General features: G+C 51.4%; 2 protein-coding genes across 9 annotated transcripts in view; one reads left to right on the forward strand and one right to left on the reverse strand.

Annotated features, from left to right (window-relative positions):
- Cars2 (cysteinyl-tRNA synthetase 2, mitochondrial) overlaps positions 1–8,820 on the forward strand; it is a 31,342-nt gene extending 22,522 nt beyond the window's left edge. For 2 of the 4 annotated variants that reach the window (XM_026788787.1, XM_026788788.1), the window contains exons 10-15: positions 2,599–2,665; positions 3,032–3,170; positions 3,622–3,745; positions 4,833–4,931; positions 6,388–6,594; positions 8,250–8,820. In XM_026788787.1, coding sequence (XP_026644588.1) covers positions 2,599–2,665; positions 3,032–3,170; positions 3,622–3,745; positions 4,833–4,931; positions 6,388–6,594; positions 8,250–8,408 — 795 coding nt within the window. In that variant the 3' untranslated portion in view covers positions 8,409–8,820. Of the gene's footprint in view, positions 1–2,598; positions 2,666–3,031; positions 3,171–3,621; positions 3,746–4,832; positions 4,932–6,387; positions 6,595–6,847; positions 6,936–8,249 lie in introns of those variants that run through there. The other 2 variants (XM_005366294.2, XM_005366295.2) reach the window with 1 other exon arrangement.
- Naxd (NAD(P)HX dehydratase) overlaps positions 7,391–20,099 on the reverse strand; it is an 18,688-nt gene continuing 5,979 nt past the window's right edge. For 2 of the 5 annotated variants that reach the window (XM_026788790.1, XM_026788791.1), the window contains 9 exons: positions 19,133–19,283; positions 16,256–16,301; positions 15,671–15,759; positions 14,070–14,178; positions 10,908–10,958; positions 10,719–10,823; positions 9,946–10,066; positions 8,816–8,936; positions 7,411–7,970 (listed from right to left, as the gene is read on the reverse strand). In XM_026788790.1, the coding sequence (XP_026644591.1) occupies positions 7,820–7,970; positions 8,816–8,936; positions 9,946–10,066; positions 10,719–10,823; positions 10,908–10,958; positions 14,070–14,178; positions 15,671–15,759; positions 16,256–16,301; positions 19,133–19,236 (897 nt within the window). In that variant the 5' untranslated portion in view covers positions 19,237–19,283 and the 3' untranslated portion in view covers positions 7,411–7,819. Of the gene's footprint in view, positions 7,971–8,815; positions 8,937–9,945; positions 10,067–10,718; positions 10,824–10,907; positions 10,959–14,069; positions 14,179–15,670; positions 15,760–16,255; positions 16,302–19,132; positions 19,284–20,099 lie in introns of all 5 variants that reach the window. The other 3 variants (XM_005366299.2, XM_005366297.2, XM_013353448.1) reach the window with 3 other exon arrangements.

A 20,099-nucleotide genomic window follows, 5' to 3' on the forward strand; every position in this document is an offset into this window, starting at 1 on the left:
ACACACTTGTGTACATGCATACATGTGCACATACACTCGTGCACACTCAGGTACACATGCACACACTTGTGTACATGCACACACTTGTACATATGCAGACACATACATACACACACTCGTATGTAAGCCCAGTGCAGCTTGGGGAAGGAACAACAACTCCCTTGCACTGTGGTGCATTCCTGCTTTGCTCCAGGGTTACTGCTGAGCAGTCCTGGACTGGACCATTTCATTCATGATCGAATGGATGGAGGCCATCTCTGTGCCCACCCACGCTGTGGCCCTGCACCTCCTCAGCCTGTCTTGTCCATTGTAGCCAGGCAGTTCTGGGACCTGCCTGCTCATTCATGCCAGCCAGTGACGAGGGAGTGAACTCACAGAGACCACTGTGGCTAAACAGAGGGGCTGGAGGGGTCCAGGGAAGTCTCCGGACACTGGCTCAGGACTGTTTGACAGCCGACCTGGCAGGGGTGAAGTGAAAGTGCCTGCTTCGTTTCCTCCCCGCATCCTTGCCTCCACTCTGCTCCATAAGGGGTCTCCAGGACTCCCGGCCCCACGTGGGGAGGGCTTGCTGGATGTCCTGAGTGGAGCCTCTGTTCTCTGCTCACTTTTCCCACATTCTCTCCCATGGGGGCAACTTTCATTTTATTTTGCTTTTTAAAGATTCATTTATTTATTAGGCATACCTTTATGCCAGAAGAGGGCACCAGATCTCATTATGAATGGTTGTGAGCCACCATGTGGTTGCTGGGAATTGAACTCAGAACCTCTGGAAGAGCAGCTCTTAACCTCTGAGCCATCTCTCCAGCCCTTCACCCCATTTTATAATTGTATTGATTGTATATTTTTAAACTAATTTTTTGAGATTATAATTTTATCATTTTCCTCATCTCCCTCTTCCTTTTCCTCCATCCACCCTCCCCCAATCAAATTCATGGCCTCCTTTCCTTTGTTGTTTCATATGTGGGTGCTTCTATAACTACAGTCAGCTCAGTCTGAATGTTACTTATATGTGTGTTTTAGGGCTGACCACTGGTATTGCACTCCTCCCTGGGAAGACTGTCTCCTGCTCACAGCATCCCTTAGTTGCTGTCATCCTTTGCGTATGGTTGAGGCTTCCTGGGCTCTTGCCTGTCCACATTAGCATGCCCATTGTCGTCCTTGTTCTTCTGCGATGTTTCAGGAGACTCGGTCTTAACGGCAAAATCCCTCTTCCTCTGGCTCCTCAACTCTTTCTGCCCAGTCTCCCACAATGATCCCTGAGCCTTGGGTGTAGGAGCTGTGTTATAGACTGATCAGTTGAAACTGGGCTTCTTCTGTTATGGTCTCTGTCCATTACAAAGAGAAGTTTCCTTGATGAGGGGTGAGGATTACACTGTGAGCATAAGGATAAATATTTAGAATGTAGTTAGGGACTGTGCTGGTGTCATAAAGAGGTAGGTGGTTTAGGTTCCCCTCCAAATCTGTGACTTCATTAGCCCTACGTGGCTGGCTAGGTTTCCAGTGCCAAGCAGACCTATGTCCAGTTGCTGGGGGGGCTGGAGAGATGGCTCAGTGGTTAAGAGCATTGCCTGCTCTTCCAAAGGTTCTGAGTTCAATTCCCAGCAACCACATGGTGGCTCACAACCATCTGTAATGAGGTCTGGTGCCCTCTTCTGGCCTGCAGACATACACACAGACAGAATATTGTATACATAATAAATAAATAAATATTAAAAAAAAAAGAAGAGTTGCTGGTTAATTCCAAGGCTGGGCATCACTATTGTACCTTTAGGGTTCCTGTGGTCCGTGGGCATCATAGCTGGCTAGCACCGTTGGTTGCTGGGTTCTTATGGTCCGTGGGCATCATAACTGGCTAGCACCATTGGTTACTGGGTTCCTGTGGTCCGTGGTGGGCATCACAGCTGGTTAGCACCATTGGTTGCTGGGTTCCTGTGGTCTGTGGGCATCATAGCTGGCTAGCACCATTGGTTGCTGGGTTCCTGTGGCCCGTGGGCATCACAGCTGGCTAGCACCATTGGTTGCTGGATTCCTGTGGTCCGTGAGCATCATATCTGGCTATACCATTGGTTGCCTCCTTCCTTTGGAAGCCTGCGTAGTGCCTCCTGGTAATATGAAAGCTGGTTTTCAGGGAGGAGGCTTTCAAGTCAATAATTTCAAGGTGCCCAGCAGGGAGATACCCGTTGGGTGTTATAAATTAGAGCATTGTCAGTGGTCAGGGAACAGTGCCATCACATGGGCCGGGCAGTCCAACCCTCAGTCTGGGTGTCAGCTTGTTCTGACCTCACAAGAGCTGTTGTACTCTCTTCCCATTGTGCACACTGTCCCTGCCAGTCACCAGGTCCCCTGGTAACAGTTGCCCATCTCATGCCAATGTCAGGTATGGGGCTCCAATAGTAGAACTTGTTTCCCAGGCTTGTCCACAGGAGTGTCGGGTATGAAGATGACTGTGGGAATGGGGTGAATGGTGCACAAGTTCCGGGGGAATCAGTGATGGTGAGGGTTGGGCGAACACCTCCCCGTTTGTGCTCTCTGTACTCCTCTGCATCACCATGGCCGGCGCTACAATCCTGTGTGACAGCTGCCGTGTTCTGTTTCTAGGACTTCCTGCAGACCTTCTCCCCCGACGTCTTCCGGCTTTTCTGCATGCGCACCAGCTATAGGTCAGGTGAGCTGGCTCTCATGTGCCTGGGGAGGCAGAAGGTGGGCCTGTGTCAAGACCATCCAGGCACTGTGCTTGCTGGCTTGCCCCAGGTTTATTGGAGAAGTGAGCCTGGGAAACACAAGCTCAGTGCCCAAGGCAAGGCTGCTCTTCCAGAGCCGACCGTTCTGTCTGCCCACCTATGCACATATCCCTGTGTGAGCCCTGCTGCCCAGAAGGTTCCAGGACAGCTTTGGCTGGAACCTGTTCAGGGCAGGGCCCATATTCTCAGGTAGCCCTTTGACCACGGCGCTGTCTTCCACTGGTTTCTCAGGTACTGTGTGCTTCAGGGCACACTGGGCATTTCCTCGGTGACCAACCCTTCCTTTGCAGCCATTGAATACAGTGACAGTACCCTGCTGGAAGCCAAGCACACCCTGCTGGGGTTGACCTCTTTTATAGAGGACGCACGAGCCTATGTAAGAGGGCAGCTGACCTGTGGCCCTGTTGGTGAGGATGTGCTGTGGGAGAGGTAAGCAGTCCTACCCACTCATGCCACTTTAGGGACAGGTAGCTAGAGCGAAGAGGCAGCCTCCCCTCCTGCCAGTTGTCATCCCCGCTTCCCTCTGCTCCTGAGCCCTGCATGCTGTGGTCATCTAGAGTTGACATGTTTCCATCTTGGTCCAGTGGCTCAGCATTGCCACAATTGATGGGGAGGGGCTGTCACATCTACAGTTGACTATTACAGAATCACCCAGGTGGCTGCTGTGCACTCATTGTGGGTAGGCTCCCTTCACTCAAGAGTTTATTTGGCTAAGGAGGTAGCTCGAGATTTTGTTACAAAACAGTAAACATTTTTACTTCTGGGGGAAAGATGTCTGTGTATTCAGGGTTGGTGGCAGGCCAGCCTAGGGCACCAGAGGGCTGCTGGAGAGCCCCTTATCTGCCTCATCACGACAGGTGACTCCCGTATCTCACTCCAGGCTGAGCATCACCAAGAAGGCCGTGAAGGCTGCGCTAGCCAATGACTTTGACACGCCGAGGGCAGTGAACGCCATCCTGGACCTTGTGCACCAAGCCAACAGACAGCTTAGGGCAGTCTCGAAGGTAACGTGAGTGCTGTGGATGTCAGGGCAGGGAGTTACTCCTAGGGAAGGAATGGCCACTGGTTCCACAACCATCTAGACTTGTCTCCCAGAGCTGGCAGTTTGGGGGCAGCCCCCATCTGTGAGACTTCACAAGCTCAGCTGTGACATTCAGTAGTAAACACAGGAACATGGCAGCAGGTGGATCAGCTCTAGCTCCTGATGTGCAGAGGCTTGTGTCATCTGCCTGCCATCCTGAGTGCTGCTGAAACAGGGAGGTGGACTGTGTCCCTCAGTGGTGAAGTGTTTGCCCAGCACATACAAGGCTGTGAGTTCACTCCCTGGGACCCCCCCACCCCAACAATGAGAAGCTGTCTGCTGGGACCTGGACTCAGATGCCACCCAACTGGGTCTCGGGCCACCTGATCCAGCATTGTGGGGGGATGGCTCCAAATGGCCTTGTAGTTTTGGATTCTTGAGTGACACTGTCAGCACCACAGGTGGGCACTGTGTCTTGACATGCGTCTAAGGGTTCCATGTCCATGCAAGGTACTTCCCCTTAGTCCCTTGCCTAGTCACCATGGGGCTGAGCATTCAGTCCCAGCTTCTTCAGGCTCACATTACACATGCTGGAGGCAACTAGCAGATCAAACCATACCCAGGGAAGCTGGCTGTGGGTGATCCCAGAGTTCCTGAAACTTGCCCTCAGCCTTCTCATTTCCAAGGGTCACTTCCTGTGAGTCCCACACTACTTGGCCACCTCTGGGGGCTCCTCAAGGGGAAGAACACAAGCTGATTAGGGAACAGGTTGGCACTGCCATTCCAGGAATGAGGCTTGGCATTCCAAGGGTCTCTGAGTCAGTCAACAAACACCACTTTCCAGATTCCCTTGTTTTCTGCTCAAATCCGAGACCCACAGTTCCCATCACCTTCCCTCTACCATGCCCTGCACTGTACCGTGGCTGTGCTTAATCCACAGGATCTAGATTCGCAAGGTACTGCCGTGGTATGAAAGGCAGGCGGAGGCACACAGTACCAGAGAGCCTAACAGTGCAAGAGGCCACAGAAGCCAAAGCAGAAACGCTCTGACCTCATCCATTGTCTTGCAGGAAGCTGGCGGCCCAAGAAGTCCCACTGTGTTTGGTGCCATCATCTCCTACGTTGAGCAGTTTTTCGAGACTGTTGGGATTTCTCTGGCAAATAGACAGGTACATCCATCTCTTCAAATGCTGTGTTCTGAAACTGCTGACCTAAGGTGACTAGTCCCTGGCTTACACACTGGAGTTGCGGGGTGCCTGTTAGCAGACACTCCACCACTGACCAGCTTGTGGCAGAGCAAGTCAGCCTAGAGTCTACAAGCTGATACTCCAGGTACAGAAAGGAGCACATGAAGACATTTTCCCGAGCCATATGAGATGGCAGTGGCATGAGTGGGTCCCTGGTCCCTACAATTGGCATCTCTCTGGTTGCATGAGGCCCTCGGGCTTCCCCACCTATCTGGTGGTTCCTGCACAGCACAGGTCCAGTTGCTGGAAAGATTCTGCTTTCCCAGACCTTGATGTAAGCCAGCTGTATGGGAGGTCCCGTGTCCTATGTAGTGACGGCTGTCCCTTCCTGTGATGTTCAGCTGTACCAAGTAGATAGGGCAAGGCTACCAGGTTCTTCCTTCTCCCTTCTAAGTGGGAGAGGCCTTGGTCCTATGAAGCCAGCCTGGTCCACAAGGAACACACAAGTCTCCTATCTACTCAATTCCAGTTCAGTTAAGCATGGCTTTGGGGCTGGCCATGTTCCCTATTGTGTCCCATCACCCTCTCCATGCAGGCCTCAGTGCTGGAGGTGAGGTGTGTGCATCCAAGCACATGTGATCGTATCTAAGTTGGCTACTGCACCTATCTACGACTCCTCTCACCAGGAGAGAAGCCCCCTTAGCTGACAGGTCAGCTCCTCTCTGGGTGGCCTCTCCTCTGTGCACACGTCATTCTGCTGGTACTCTCTGGCCCCATGCATGGATGTCACTGTGGGTTCTAAAGTCCCCTTTAGGGCCCCTTTCCTCCTCACTCACTTCACTCTGGTGTGCCTTCAGCTTTAGGGCTGTTCTGGAAGAGACAAGGCATTCTCCACTCACTGGGCTGGAGCCACGCCACGCCTCTGACAAGGTCGGCCAGAGTGTCAACTCTGGCACTTCTGCCAAGGCTTCTGTAGTCCTTTCTAGGGCCTCTTGCTGGCTTGTTTTTGCCTTAACAGGGGACCAGCTTTGGGTCCATCAGCCAGTGTATAGCAGGACAGATGGCTTATGGGAGCTCAGTAAAGGGTTGTTTTCATTCATGCGTAAGGCTTAGGCTGCTAGACTCTCCTGAGATGACAGGATTCTGCCGATACTTGTCACATCTACAATTGTTGCTGAGGCCTAGACGGGACCAAAGTAGGTATTACCATCTTAACTTGAGCCAGTGAGAGAATGAAGTGTTTCTCAGAGCCAGTCTGGTGCTAGCTAGCCTCATTCACCCTCCAAGATTCCCTAGAAAGATTAGGAAACTGATAAAGACAAGACCCAAGCAGGTCTTAGCCCAGAAGCTAGTTGAGTGTGGTCTCCCAGGCTGTGGACGGGAGACCCCGCCTTGCTGGGCATACTCATTAACAGTGTCTCATTTAAAGGAGGCTCAGTGTGTTTCAGGAGACAGCGGCACAGCAGCTCTGCACTGTGTGGTGGATGAACTCGTGCGCTTCAGGCTGAAGGTCCGCCAGTACGCACTGGCGACACCCGGGGTGACTGGCGCGGCCCGGAGACAGCAGCTCCAGGAGAGGCAGCCCTTGTTAGAGGCATGTGATGCCCTGCGCCAGGACCTCGCCACCCACGGCATCAATATTAAGGTTAGCAATACTGCAAATACAGGGGACACCAATGTCGCAAGACAGTGGCCAGTCATCCAGTTTCTGAGAGAGATGGCAGATGCAGAGGTAGTGTGGGAGGAGGGCATATAAGCTGTAAGAGCTGCCAAACTCCACCCCTGTGGGCAAGGAGCTGGCTCCCTCTCCTGGCATCCCACTGCTATCTCCAACTTCACTTTCTGACCTGTCTCCCTGAGTAAGAGGATGCCAGACCTATCAGAGCCTTCTCCTTCAGGACAGAGGCAGCACAACCTCCACTTGGGAACTGCTAGATCCATGGACGACACACCAGAAACCTGAAAGTTGAGGATGAGGCAGCTGCAGTTCCATGTGCTGCCATGCCATGGTGCCTGCTCTTGTGATGAAAACTTTATATTAAAGTTGCAATTCTGGCTGTTTAGCCAACAGTAAAGTGAGCCTGTGCTGCCTGCCGTGTGTCCACAAGTGCCTGGAAAGCTAGTAGGGCAGCGCCATGACGGCCACATTCTCAGCACTCCCTTCCTAAGTCCACATCAGCTGTTCAGGACACATTCCTAGACATGGCTAGCCGGCCCCATGACAAAGGACTAGACACAAGGGGCACCAAAGAGCAGACCCCCATTAACTAAGGCATGCAGCTGCCAGGCCACACTAGGGAGGGAGGCTCAGCAGGCGGAGAGGAGGCCACGGTGAGCAGCAGGGACACAGACACAGGTGACAGTTCTTCCTACCATTCCCGAGTGCCAGTGGCACCCAAGTCTTCAGCCCTTCCCACGGGCCTCTAAGATCTCCAGGTGCACGGTCACTGGTCGTTCTGAACTACTTCATCAAGTTAACACCCAGACTCTGAGTAGAGAACTATACGGCCTGAAAATGCCCACGGGGGTCTGTGAACCTCAGTTAAAACCAAACCCTGCACCCACCATCCACTTCAACACTGGAGCCCTGTGAGGGGTGCCTAGTGATGGTAGGGAGCGAGAAGCAAAGAACAGACTCCAGTGTGCTGTGTCGGAATGAGCCCCATGCAGGTGGGCTGCCAGGAGATCTTTATTCTCACTTTCTCCTTGTTACTGCCAAGAAGCCAAGAAAACCGCACAAGAGCACATTAGTGTCATAACACCTCAACTCTATTTAGTCAGGATGGACGGCTGTGTCCTAAATTCTCTGTCAGCTAGTTTAGGCTCGGTACGCGGAGGACAGTCTGTGGCACCCTTCAGTCAGCACTGGCTTAGGTCGTGAAGAGCTTGCTGAAGGCAGGTCCTACCTCGGCGATCATGTCGGTGGTGGTTGTGGAGCGCCCGTACTTCTGGAAAGCCTGATGATTACACTCCCTTGTGAGGGTGCAAGCACCCCAGGCAGCCACCAGTAGTGGGCTGAAGCTGTAAGACAGGAGCAGAATCAAAGGCCTCATCGTAGGCCCTGTCAAGAGCTCTGGGCTCTGACTTTCCACCCATTTCTACCTTCAACTCCCAAATAGCAAGCTCAAGGCAGCTGGGCCCAGACACCCCCATTTGTGACTGGTGTATGGCTCAGTGGCAGATCACAGGCCTAGGGAGCACTGGAGGCCCTGGGCCCACTCTGGAGATGGCCCAGAACCCAGCGGAGGGAAGCAGCTCTTCCTGGTGTGAGGCTCTAACAGCACTCCCTGGTTTTCTTAGCGTGTGGCGGGACACCTGAGGTCCGCATGCAGACCCACTACTCCACTGCACACCCATCTTGGGCTGGAGGACAAACTAGAACCGCCCTTTGTGCCACTCCCCTGCAGAACTGAGCAAACTAACATCCACCTGAAACACCATTTCCTCCAGTGGTGTTGACTGGGCACCTCATACCTAGTAAATGTGGCCATAATGGTCCACAGGACATTATGTGTGGGCAATCTGTGAGCTTAGCGTCCTGCTGCCTCAGAGATCACACACCTATGAAGACCAGTGTCCAGGACGGCCATCCCTCCACCCTGTCTGCTCTCTACTTCAGTTTATAGAAGCCACTGCTGAATTCTCCACAGTGGTGCCCTAACCAACCACGGCCGCCAGGGCCCCACCCTCAGCTGGTATGGTAGCTTTGGGTCTAGCATGTGTGTAGACAGGGGACCTTTGGAAGCAGATGTCTCCTGTGGAGCACTGATAGTTCACCTGGGACACTACAGGAATTTGACACGTGAGCTGCTGGAGAGCTGACGGCACTAACGGTATCAGAGCAGGACAAAGGAAGGGTGCCATACCCATTTGTTCTCTCCGGTCCAGCAAGGAGGGCCCAGTGCGCCATGACACCCAGAGAGCCTGACAGGAGGTCTCCTTGACCCCCACACCTGCGGCTGCTGCCTTCTTGGCTGCACACAAGCACTGTCAGAACAGACGCGAGCAGGCATCAGTACCAACACCGTGAGCTGCCCCCCTCCCCGCTTGTTCCAAGGAGGCCCTCCACCCCAGACCAAGAGGATGAGCTCCTGAGAGAGCAGTGTTGCAGGGCACAGCCTGAGCCCAGCCCAAACGCCATCTCCATACGTCTCCAAAACCCCACCAGCAGCATGTCCGGGCACCCCACTTGGGTCCTCCCACTAACCACTATATACCTGTGCATGTGAAAATGGTTTCCTTAGGAAATGTTTTTAACCCTGGTGCTACATTTGAGTGTGCTGGCATCAGGAGTGCCTCATTACTATGGTCTGGCTGCCCTGAGACCATTCTGTGCATTTCCTGTCCTGGCTGTGGGTAGGTATGTGTGCACATACATGACCACGTGTCCCTTGGTGTTTTAAAGACTAAATTCAGGTTTCAGTCCATGACTCCATATCTCCCTAACAGCTACGTGAACTAACAATATAATGGTGGCCTGGCCATCCCTGGGAGTGCAGAGTGGCAGACGTACAGGACACCCACAGGCTTCCCCTGCCTCCACTCTGCAGCTCCTAGGGAAAGGCACTGACATTCGCCAGTGCCGAGGTTTCCTTTACTGTTTAGTTATAATAAGACAAAATCCACCAAAAGACCCAAATGGCTGCTATTATGTGTGGGTGCCTTACTGAAAGGGAGGTGACAGGTAGAGATGGCAGCCCAGGAGTATGCAGGCTCTCTGTCTCAACCCTGCTTCCTGAAAATGTTTTTATTTCTGTGTGTGCGTGCACCTGGCTGGAAATGGTTTCAAGTCAGTCAAAGTGCAAGGTCTGAGACCCTTGCTGAGCCTGCAGTGAAGGCCCAAACACCCTTGTGTCCCCACAGTCCATGCAAACCTTCAGGAGCACACAGAGGCCATGGCTGGCAAGTTAAACGTGTACCAACAGGTATGAATTAACATGAGGCTTCCAGGTCATGTTAGCACGGCCTCCAGGTGGCATGGAAGGTCCCCACTCACCCTGCTGACCATCGGAGATCAGGTCATGCTCTCCTTTCTGGACCACTGTGATGTTCCCCAGGGCCTGGCTGAGCTTCAGTACGGAGTCACTGTGGCCCTGGGTGTCCACAGGACTATTGAGCTACAAGACAAGCACAGAAATCAAGTCCTGGACACACAGGTTCACAGGAGGCAAGGTGAGCACTCATCCTGAGAAGTCTCAGATGTTCATGCCCACAGAAATCAAGGGCACTGCTAAGGGCTGAGGGGTAAGAGTAGGAAGTGGCCAGGACATCCCTGGTACCAGACCGTCCAAGGGATGCTGACACCAGTGCTTACTCTCGACTTGTCCTCCTCTCCCTGACTAGACCAGGTTGTAGAAACAACACTAACTTGGATGCTGCTGCTGTTGTGTGTGCCCCTCCCCCACAGAGAGCACAGGTTTGGGACACGTGCCATCAGGACTCATGGCTTCACTTTATTTCATTCTGCCCCACACCCCATGGAGCAGAGGCTGTAGGTCAGCTAGCACTTGAGGACGGAGTGACTGGGCCTGTGACCACAGCAGGCAGTCCCTGGCCAAAGCCCACCATACCATCATTCATCCAATAAAATCTATATGGGAACTACAGGAGGCATGAGAAGCATGCATGGTAGAGCCCAGGGCAAACATCTCTAGGGATCTGCACGTCAACCTCCCTGCAGAGACAGGCCCATGCCCTGAGATGGGCACAGCCCTGGAGCTCACTTCACCCCAGGTCAGGTTCCTCCTTCCCCAAAGCCCATGAACTCACCACAGCTTCCCAGAGCCTGCCGAACTCCACTCTGTTGGGGGTGAGAATGGCCTTCTGGTAATTGTGGATGAGGGCCGGCTGCTGAGCTATCAGCCACAGGCCATCCTGTGCAGAACAAGGACGCACCTTCACCGTTGGGCCTCAGAGACCCTGTGCTGACTGTGTGGGGAGATGAGAGGCCACACTCACCGCGTCGATGACCACAGGGATGTCCCTGGCCTTGCTTGCTTCCAAAATGCCCTGCCAGAAAAGCAGACAAGATGAACAATGTAGAGGGCAAAAAGCCACGGGTACATATCTAAGCACTGGAGAAGCCAGGGAAGTTGGACACAGCTTACCCTTCAGTGGAAGGAGGGGTTTAGTTGCTCCCCCTGGAATGTCAGGAACGGATGTGGTTTTACAACCTGGTGATCTTTTGCTGTCAGAGACAGGCTCTGCCATATCACTAGAGTTTATGGTTTATTCATCCTCGACCCTTTCCCCTTACATCTCGAGCACTGCTTCTAGTGAGTGAGGTCACCTGTCCTTTACACCAGCCTGGGTGGCTCCATGTTACCTTAGGGCCAGGCCACCCTGACCCCATAGGCCCTTGTTTACCTCCATCAAGCTCCCTAGACTGTAAACCTTGGGCACTATCTATAGTACCCATTTCTGTGAAAAAAGCCAGAAGGACTTTGTAAAGACTCTCAGTGTAAACATGTCTTAAACTGTTGCGCACTTGAGCTGAGGTAATTGTTAATCTGAATATTTTTTCCCAAAATTGTGCTGTGCTTAAATATGGCTAAAATAAAATGATCTGGGCCAGAGTCCAAGAGTCTTGGGCTCCAGCACCAGTTACCAAAATCTGCTGTTTTGTTCTTTCCTCACCCCGGTCGCTTCCCGGACTGCTGGAAGCCTGCAGGAGACCCTCCCACAGAACAAGTGCATCTCCCCAAGAGGAGGAAGGAGCTGGCAGTGCTTATGCAGTCACAGGCAAGCAAACAGTACAGCCAGTTATAAAACAGCAGGGGCAGAGCCAGCACGGCTCCCAGACCAGCTCACCAAGCCCCAACTGCATCGCCAAGCGCCCGGCTCATGCCGTGCTGCAGTACTTGATTTCTGGGGATTCTCTAATCAACTGTCACCCATCTTTCTACCATTTTACTCACATGCTTTTAAACAGCAGGTAATCATAACAGCGAACCCTTTTCCCACAGGACTGATCCTTCATCCTCTTCTGAAAGCCTCAAAGGCTTCCCATTTAAAAAGTACAGATATATATTAATCAATGTACTGTTATTATCAACTAATATGCTGCATATGGCAATCAGATGGGCCAGTAAAATGGCTCACAGTAAAGGTGCCAGGCCTTTACAGGGTGCTAGGAAAGTTGACCTCTGACCTCCACCCATGTGCTGTGACATGCACATTCACACATGCAGCGTGTGCACACAAATACATTTTTAAGATTAAAAGAGAAAAGTGATAACAGACTAGTAGAAAACACGAGGAGACGAAGTAAGTGTAACTGGGGCCTGACACCCACGGTCCTTGTGTCCTGAGTCCTAGTCAGGGTGACGTCATAGGAAGCACAGTGAGCAAGAGCAACTTGGGGAGGAAAGGGTTTATGTGGCTATACTTCTGCATTATAGTCTACCAATGGAGGAGGTCAGCACAGGAACTCAAACTGGACAGGACCTGGAGGCAGGAGCTGATGCAGAGGTCATGGAGAACTGGTTTGCTCATCATGGCTTGCTTTCTTTGTTTTTTTGAGACCAGTTTGTCAAACAGTCCTGGCTGTCCAGAATTCACTCTGTAGACCAGACTGGCCTCGAACTCACAGAGATTCACTGAATGTCTGTGCCTCTCAAGTGCTGGGATTAAAGGCGAGTGCTACCACCACTGCCCAGCCTCAGCCTACTTTCTTACAGAATTCAGGACCATTGGCCTGGGGTGGCACCACCCACAATGGGCTGGGTTCTCCCCCATCATCAATCGGTAATTAAGAAAATGCTATACAGACTTGTGCACAGCTTGATCTTACAGAGGCATTTTCTCAATTCCGACTCCCTCCTCTCTCTGATGACTCTAGCTTGCATCAAGCTGACACAGAACTGTCAGCACACAAGGAAAGTGCCAGCATAGGAAACATACATTTTGTCTGGCACTGGCCCACGGGTTCCAAGTGGGGGCACAAAGCAAGGACAGGGCACATGGGTCCCAAAGAAGCTCATTTCCTATCTTAACAATACTCCAGCTTGCTGGCTGTGTCTCCGGCTTTCCTGTCAACCCACAGGGTCTGCCATTCAGATCTAGGTTATATCTGATTTCAGGCTATTTGGTAATGTGACACCAAGGTCTCTTCTAGTTTCCCTAATAAAGCAGAGTAGCAGCCCAAAGCTCTCACCAAAGCACTGGAAAGGTGAACCCCAGCACAAGCCGGGGTGCTCTCAGGATGAGTGCCAGCACCCAGGAGCAGAGCCCTGTGAAGGTGCGTGTGCGAGCATTTAAAATATCACTCGTGGGCGTGGCAGCACTCGGGAGGCAGACACATCACCTATGAAGAAACAGCCCGAGAAGCCTAACAGTAAGTACACAGTTCTGATACAGCTATTAAAATAGTCTGGAAGCGAGAGCCAGGTGCACTCGCAGGAAAGTATCTGCAGGACCCACAGAACAAGCTACAGAAGAAACATGGCGTGATGACTGAGCATCCTAGATGGCGTGAGTTCAAAACCAGCCTGCGGATGAGAAACTTCATCTACAGGGTCAACACATCCCTCCTGCAGCCCCAGCCTCCTCTGCAGATCAGAAGGCTGACTGATCCTCAGATGGCAAAGCCCAGGCTCCAGCGGACAGTCCCAGGTGCGCCGTCACGGAGGGCACCGAGTTCAGGACACTGCAGTTCGGAAAGAGAGGCCTGACACACTGCAACATGAACTGCAGGTGCGACAACATGCTGCCTAGTCACACAACAGCACACTATTCAATTTCTCTCAGCAAACTTCTGTAACTGAGAGCTACAGAGACAGAATCAGCACCAGGACCTCTGGCAAGCAGGGTCACACTAGAAGGGGCATAAACCTGCCACTCCTCCCTGGAACTCAACAGGAAACCCCACAGCAGCCTCTAGTGTCTGTGGCTGCTCATACAAAACAAAACCCTGGAGTCAAGAGACTCATCCAGTCTGCTCTGCTCTGGAAGACCCTCGCTACTACTGGTTACCATCCACCCCACAACACAGCTCTGTCTACTTCCAAGATGAGGTCCAATGACCCACAACAACGGGCAACTGAGCCTGAGGAACAAAAGAAACATTTGCGTGCAATACTGTATCTGAGAGGCAGAGTGCTTAACAGTGACACCACTTACCCTGACATTGTTGAGAAGAAGGTCGTCCCTACCTAGGCCAGGGCCCACGACAAGGGCATGCAGCCTGGGGAGCCATTTCTCCACCTCCTCAACAGCATTAGAACTGTCACTAAAATAGGAAAAAGACAGAACGGTTTCTCAAGACTCTCATTTGCTTATTTTAGACCACTGCGTGTGTGTGGTGCTGAGGACTGAGCCCATGACCCTGCCCATGCGAGAAGTGCCCTACACCAGTTGACGTCCCAGCAGTAGGGAAGTTCCCACAGCTCCCTAGCCACTGCGCCCGTGAGCATTCTACATATGCACACTCCAGAAAACCACAAGTGAGGGCTGGCTCAGCTCTGAGCAGCTGACCCACAATCCCATCCTGTCTCTGTCCCAGGATACATTTGACCCTTGCATCTCCTCAGTCTTCTCCATGTACTGGTTTATTTTTGTTTTAGCTTTTTTTTTTCTTTCCAATCTCTGTGTAGTCCTGGCTATCCTAGAACTTGCTTTGCAGACCAGGCTGGCCTTGAACTCAGAGATCATCTGCCTCCGATTCCAGAGTGATGGGATTAAAGATGTGCACCACCATGCCTAGCAGCTTGTTTTAGGATTTAAAGACTGCTTTTGCCTGCATGTCTGTCAGTGCACTATATGTGTACATAGTACCTGCAGAGGTCAGGGGAGGGCATCAGATTCCTTCAAACTGATGTTATGGATGGCTGGGAGTGCCATGTGGGGACCTGGACTAGAACCTGGGTCCTCTGTCACCTGCTCAGCCACCTCTTCAGCCCCACTTTATTTTTATTGTGGATAAAGTGGAACAAAAAGAATGGTCCTGTCCTGAGCTTCTTCAGCTAAGTTTCAGTCCTTGGTGGCACTGCCTAGGGCGACATGTGGGCCCTGTCATTTCTGAAGTTCTGGGGAGCCCCTGAACAGGTTCTGCTCAGCTCAGAGGTACCCAGTGAACCAAGCTGAACAGAGCTCAGGCACTGTGAGCACTGCCTCAGGCACCCCTGCTCCGCACACCATACAACACAGCACCTGTGCTCCCCCTCCCCCCGCATCCCAGGTCCCCCTCTAGCCCTCTCACTGTCTTATGCTGATGCATAATGATGGACTCACTCTGATTTTCTTTTCTTTCCTTTTTTCTTTTTATCTTTTTAAAAAATATTTATTTATTTACTTATTATGTATACAATATTCTGTCTGCAGACCAGAAGAGGGCACCAGACCTCATTACAGATGGTTGTGAGCCACCATGTGGTTGCTGGGAATTGAACTCAGGACCTTTGGAAGAGCAGGCAATGCCCTTAATTGCCGAGCCATCTCTCCAGCCCCTGATTTTCTTTTCTTTAATGGTGCTGGGGATCAAATATCCACTTCGTGAGCTACATCTTAAACCTTTTAAAAGTTTTATTTGATAGGCTGTTAGCTGTCCAAGCTGGCCTCCAATTAGAAAGCCTCTGGCCTGAGCCCTAGCTGGGGAGAAAGGTGTGCGCCACAAGGCCTGGGCCTCATTATACTTTTCTTACTCCATGTAGTACCCAGAGTACAACAGACACACGAGTGTGAAAATTCTCCTGCAGGTAAAGACACCCACAGTGCAGACTCACAGGACGGGGTGGACGATCAGCTCTGGGCTGTAGGACTTGATCACCGGCGCAGCCTCCCTGGCACAGAACACGTGGGTCAAATCTGCACCCTGAGAAATAAAATCAGAAGTGGGCTTAGAGAAGGCCATGGTCAACAAGACCAACCACAAGCAGCTTGATCTCTCACACCATGACATATAATGTCTAGCCACGTGCAGCTGTGAATGGGCATGCAGTACCCAAGGCTGTCATGTGCAGCTGTGAACAGGCATGCAGTACCCAAGGCTGTCACAGCTGTGAACGGGCATGCAGTACCCAAGGCTGTCACATTCTGCACTAAAAGGTAAACTCCTCTGAGATAAGGTCTCTCACCAAACCTGAAGCTAGACTGGTGGTCAGTAAACCTCGGGGATCCTCCTGTCTCTGCCTTCAACAATGCTGGGGATACAGGCATGAATGGCCATGCCAGGCTTTTTGTGTGTGCTGGGATCAGGCCTTCATGAGTGTATTTCAAGTATTCTTACACACAGTGTCACCTCTCCAGGTCTCTAAATAACCCAACTTTTAATCAGAGGAACCCCAATAAACACTCTGAGGTAAACCTACCACTTTCAGAGCCGAGATTCCTGCAAAATATGGTGCTCCTGTGTACCTGAAATAGGAACAATTGAAGTCAAAACTTCAGTGAAGCGACACACATCTGCCAATAACAGGTTACCAACACAAGATAAGAAGAATATGTGAATACATATGAATTATCAGAAGTGACATAGACTCCAGGCCCGAAACATGAAGTCAGCATGCAGGAGATGCTCAGTAAACATTCACACAGGAGTCAGAACCAGAGACGCTCCACACGACAACTGTGGCCATTTCTCAACACTGGCTGTGTGACTCTGTACCAGGTACAAGACAGGGCTAGCTAGTTGTAGGCTTCTGTAGGGGTGAAGGTGGAGGTGACCCCAACTCAAGGCAGTCAGCAAAGTCAGGTCCTCAGAGTAGAAGAACCCTGTCTTCTATGAGTGACATCAGCAGAAGCCATACAGGGTCACTGCACCCTGCTCTGTGGTTCCCAGCTTCTTGTCTAAGCTCTTGTGGCCCGTGGCAATCTCATGCTTGGCATGGTGTTCACATACAGAGTCACGGTGCTCATCGCCACCGGTATGGGTTGTCACCCATGTCCTCCCACCCCCCAACAAACAAGGAACAAATGCTGAGTGCACGGAACCCAGGCCCATTCTCAAACATGTGACCCGCTCTTCCACAACTATGTCAACAAAGTGTGTCCAAATCACCAGAGAAAGAACCACACACGCTCTCCCTTTCCCACAGACAGAGGTGTTTTACAAGACACTGCAGAATGGACCAGAACCACACTCCACACAGCACATGGGAGCCACCAGGGAAGAGAGGACAGTTGGGATGGTAACAGAGGCCAACAGATGTCTAAGCCAGACTAATGGAACATTCCAAAGCCAAAGCCACACCCCCAGACCTACCCGGGAGGAACAATGGTCTCTAGAGCAGATTGCACGCTGACAAAAGGGGTGCAGACAGCATGATCTCCCCCAGGTTACCGCAGCAGCACTACCACTGCTTCTGGGGAGTCTACAGCCAGCCAGTCACCAGCATAGTACATGGGGACCCTGCTGCCAAAGCACTACATCGTGAGGAACCAGAGAGGGCAGGAGCACAAACACAGATGCGCCCCACAATACACACCCCTAAATTTACCAGCTAAGAAGCTCAACTGGAATTCTTTGTTTTTTGAGACACGGTTTCTCTGTGTAGCCCTAACTGTCCCTGAACTAGGTCTGGAGACCAGGCTGGCCTTGAACTCAGAGATTGGCCTGTCTCTGCCTCCGAGTGCTGGGATTAAAGGCAGGTGCCACTACCCCTTGGCAAACTGGGAATTCTGAATCCAATTATAAATGCAAAATTCAGAGGGAAAAGCAGAACTGGTGGCTGGAACTGCTCGGCAGTTGTCACCAAAGCTCTCATCAGCTGCTCTGCAAACTGTGAAGCACAGTGGTACATGGAAGAGTGCACGCAGGCTGGATTTCCAAGTGGAAGGCATTTCAGACTACTCAAAAGAGATGCTAAGAAGATGGAAATACAGAAGGAAACACAGTATAAGGTAAAGGACGAGGGGCTGGAGAGATGGCTCAGGGGTTAAGAGCACTGACTGCTCTTCCAGAGGTCCTGAGTTCAATTCCCAGCAACCACATGGTGGCTCACAGCCATCTGTAAAGAGATCAGGTGCCCTCTTCTGGTCAGCAAGCATACAAACAGACAGAACACTGTATACATAATTAATAAACAAATCTTTTAAAAAAAAAAAGGTGGCGGCTGGAGAAATGACTCAGAGGTAAAGAACACTGGCTACTCTTCCAGAGGTCCTGAGTTCAATTCCCAGCAACCACAGGGTGTCTCACAACCATCTGTAATAAGATCTGGTGCCCTCTTCTGTACTGTAGGTAGGATACATGCAGGAAGAAACCTGTATACATAAAGATAAAAATCTTAAAAAAAAGGTAAAGGACGAACAGCAAGGCTAAATGGGATTCCACCTGTGATCCCAGCACACGGAGGACGAGACAGGGAGACTGAGTTTGAGCCTAGCCTGGTGGGACACTGTCTCAAGAAAAATATTGGAGCTATACATCTACAGAGAAATGACATGGTGGAGGCAGACTCCCGGACAGGAACAAGGGAAGAACTGGGGCCAGACGCAGAAGGACTCACACACAAGGACAGATTATAGATCCTTCCACACCAAACACAGCCACAAAGATGAAGAAAAGAAGATAAACTAAGATCTCAGAGAGTCATAGACGACTGCACAAGTGCAGTATGGAAACCATGCAAAAGCCTGTAAAAAGGTCGCACGGCCCACAGGCACTCCCAGACGCTCCCAGGAGCCCGCAGGCGCCCACAGCACTGCACTCACAGTAGTGAGTGTGCACTGACCTACCCGGGAGGAACAATGGTCTCTAGAGCAGATTGCACACTGACAAACGGGGTGCAGACAGCATGATCTCCCCCAGGTTACCGCAGCAGCACTACCACTGCTTCTGGGGAGTCTACAGATAGCCAGTCACCAGCATAGTACATGGGGACCCTGCTGCCAAAGCACTACATCGTGAGGAACCAGAGAGGACAGGAGCACAAACACAGCACGTGGACACACCACTAGGCTGAGAGCACCGAAAGCACGGCAGCACTGACACCGGAGGGGTCAGCGGACTCCCCAGACCTTCCTTACAGAAAGGTGGTCGGTGAGGAGTGCTTTGCATCCTGCCAGACTGCATTGGAAATGATCATTACACACAGCTGAATGGACGGATGGATGGACAGACAGATGGATGGATAGACGGACTGATGGGGAAAGAAAGCTAGGTGCAGAGATGGATGGCAGACGTAGACAGACAGGCAGGAGGGGGTGGCCTTTATAAACATGACTGTCTTACAGCCAGCACTCACTCTTGACAGCCCCCGACTATGCCTATTCTTCCGTCCTGCCCTTTGTGTTTCTTCGAGGTTAGAGCAGGCACAATGTTTCTCACCAACTGAAAAAAATTCTCCATGTCCTTTGTCGAGTGTGCTGAATGGAGGGAGAATGCTCTTTGTAAAACTGCAAAGCAGAAAAATGAAGTCATTAGAGACTTAAGAGTAACCACCATCTAGCATGCTTCCCACAGCTGCCCACACGAGCTCTCGAGTTTATCTTAGTTCTCAGGGTAATGCGGTCAGAGGACAGCAGAGCAGCACACTGTACGCCAGGCTTCTGTAACGTACAGCATCTGTGGGGACCTTCACCAACCTATAGCTGGAATCACCACTCAACACCGTCTTCTCTCATTTCAACCCCAACCTTTAAAGTCAGGAGGGCTCTTCCTCCCTGTTCACAGCTGGAGAGCAAGCTCCCAGCTGCAACCTTGCGCTGTAGTCACGTCCATCCAATTATTCCCAAATGCATCTCAATATTCATCAGACACAAATCAGATTGCCTAGGAAGGCTCTAAACAGCACATCCTAGGCTCAAGGCGGCACTGTAGAGCAACTGCACCACATAGAGTTGTGTCTACCTCCATTTAACTGGCTTTTCTTGGAAAACTTCCTGTAGATGTGTTTTTCTACAGGGAAATGTTGGTATACGCAACAGAACCCAATGCACATGTTCTCTACGATCATAAAATGTGTTTCTATGCACTATCTACAGAGTCTATAGGATGTAAGGATCCCTGGAAACAAACACTATTTTCCTGAAACAAAGGTCCACAAATCCACTCAGGACAAAGCTCCCTCAGCTCCTTGGGGGAAAGTCATCTCAGTCTCTTCCAGCTTGACCTTGCTTACTTTTGCTCAATAAAATATTCTATTATTTCCCATGGGGGTGTGTACATGCATACACACGCATGAAGGCCAGAGGTCAACCTTGGTACTGCTC

The sequence above is a fragment of the Microtus ochrogaster genome, unplaced genomic scaffold (assembly GCF_000317375.1).
Source record: "Microtus ochrogaster isolate Prairie Vole_2 unplaced genomic scaffold, MicOch1.0 UNK7, whole genome shotgun sequence".
Lineage (NCBI taxonomy): Eukaryota > Metazoa > Chordata > Mammalia > Rodentia > Cricetidae > Microtus > Microtus ochrogaster.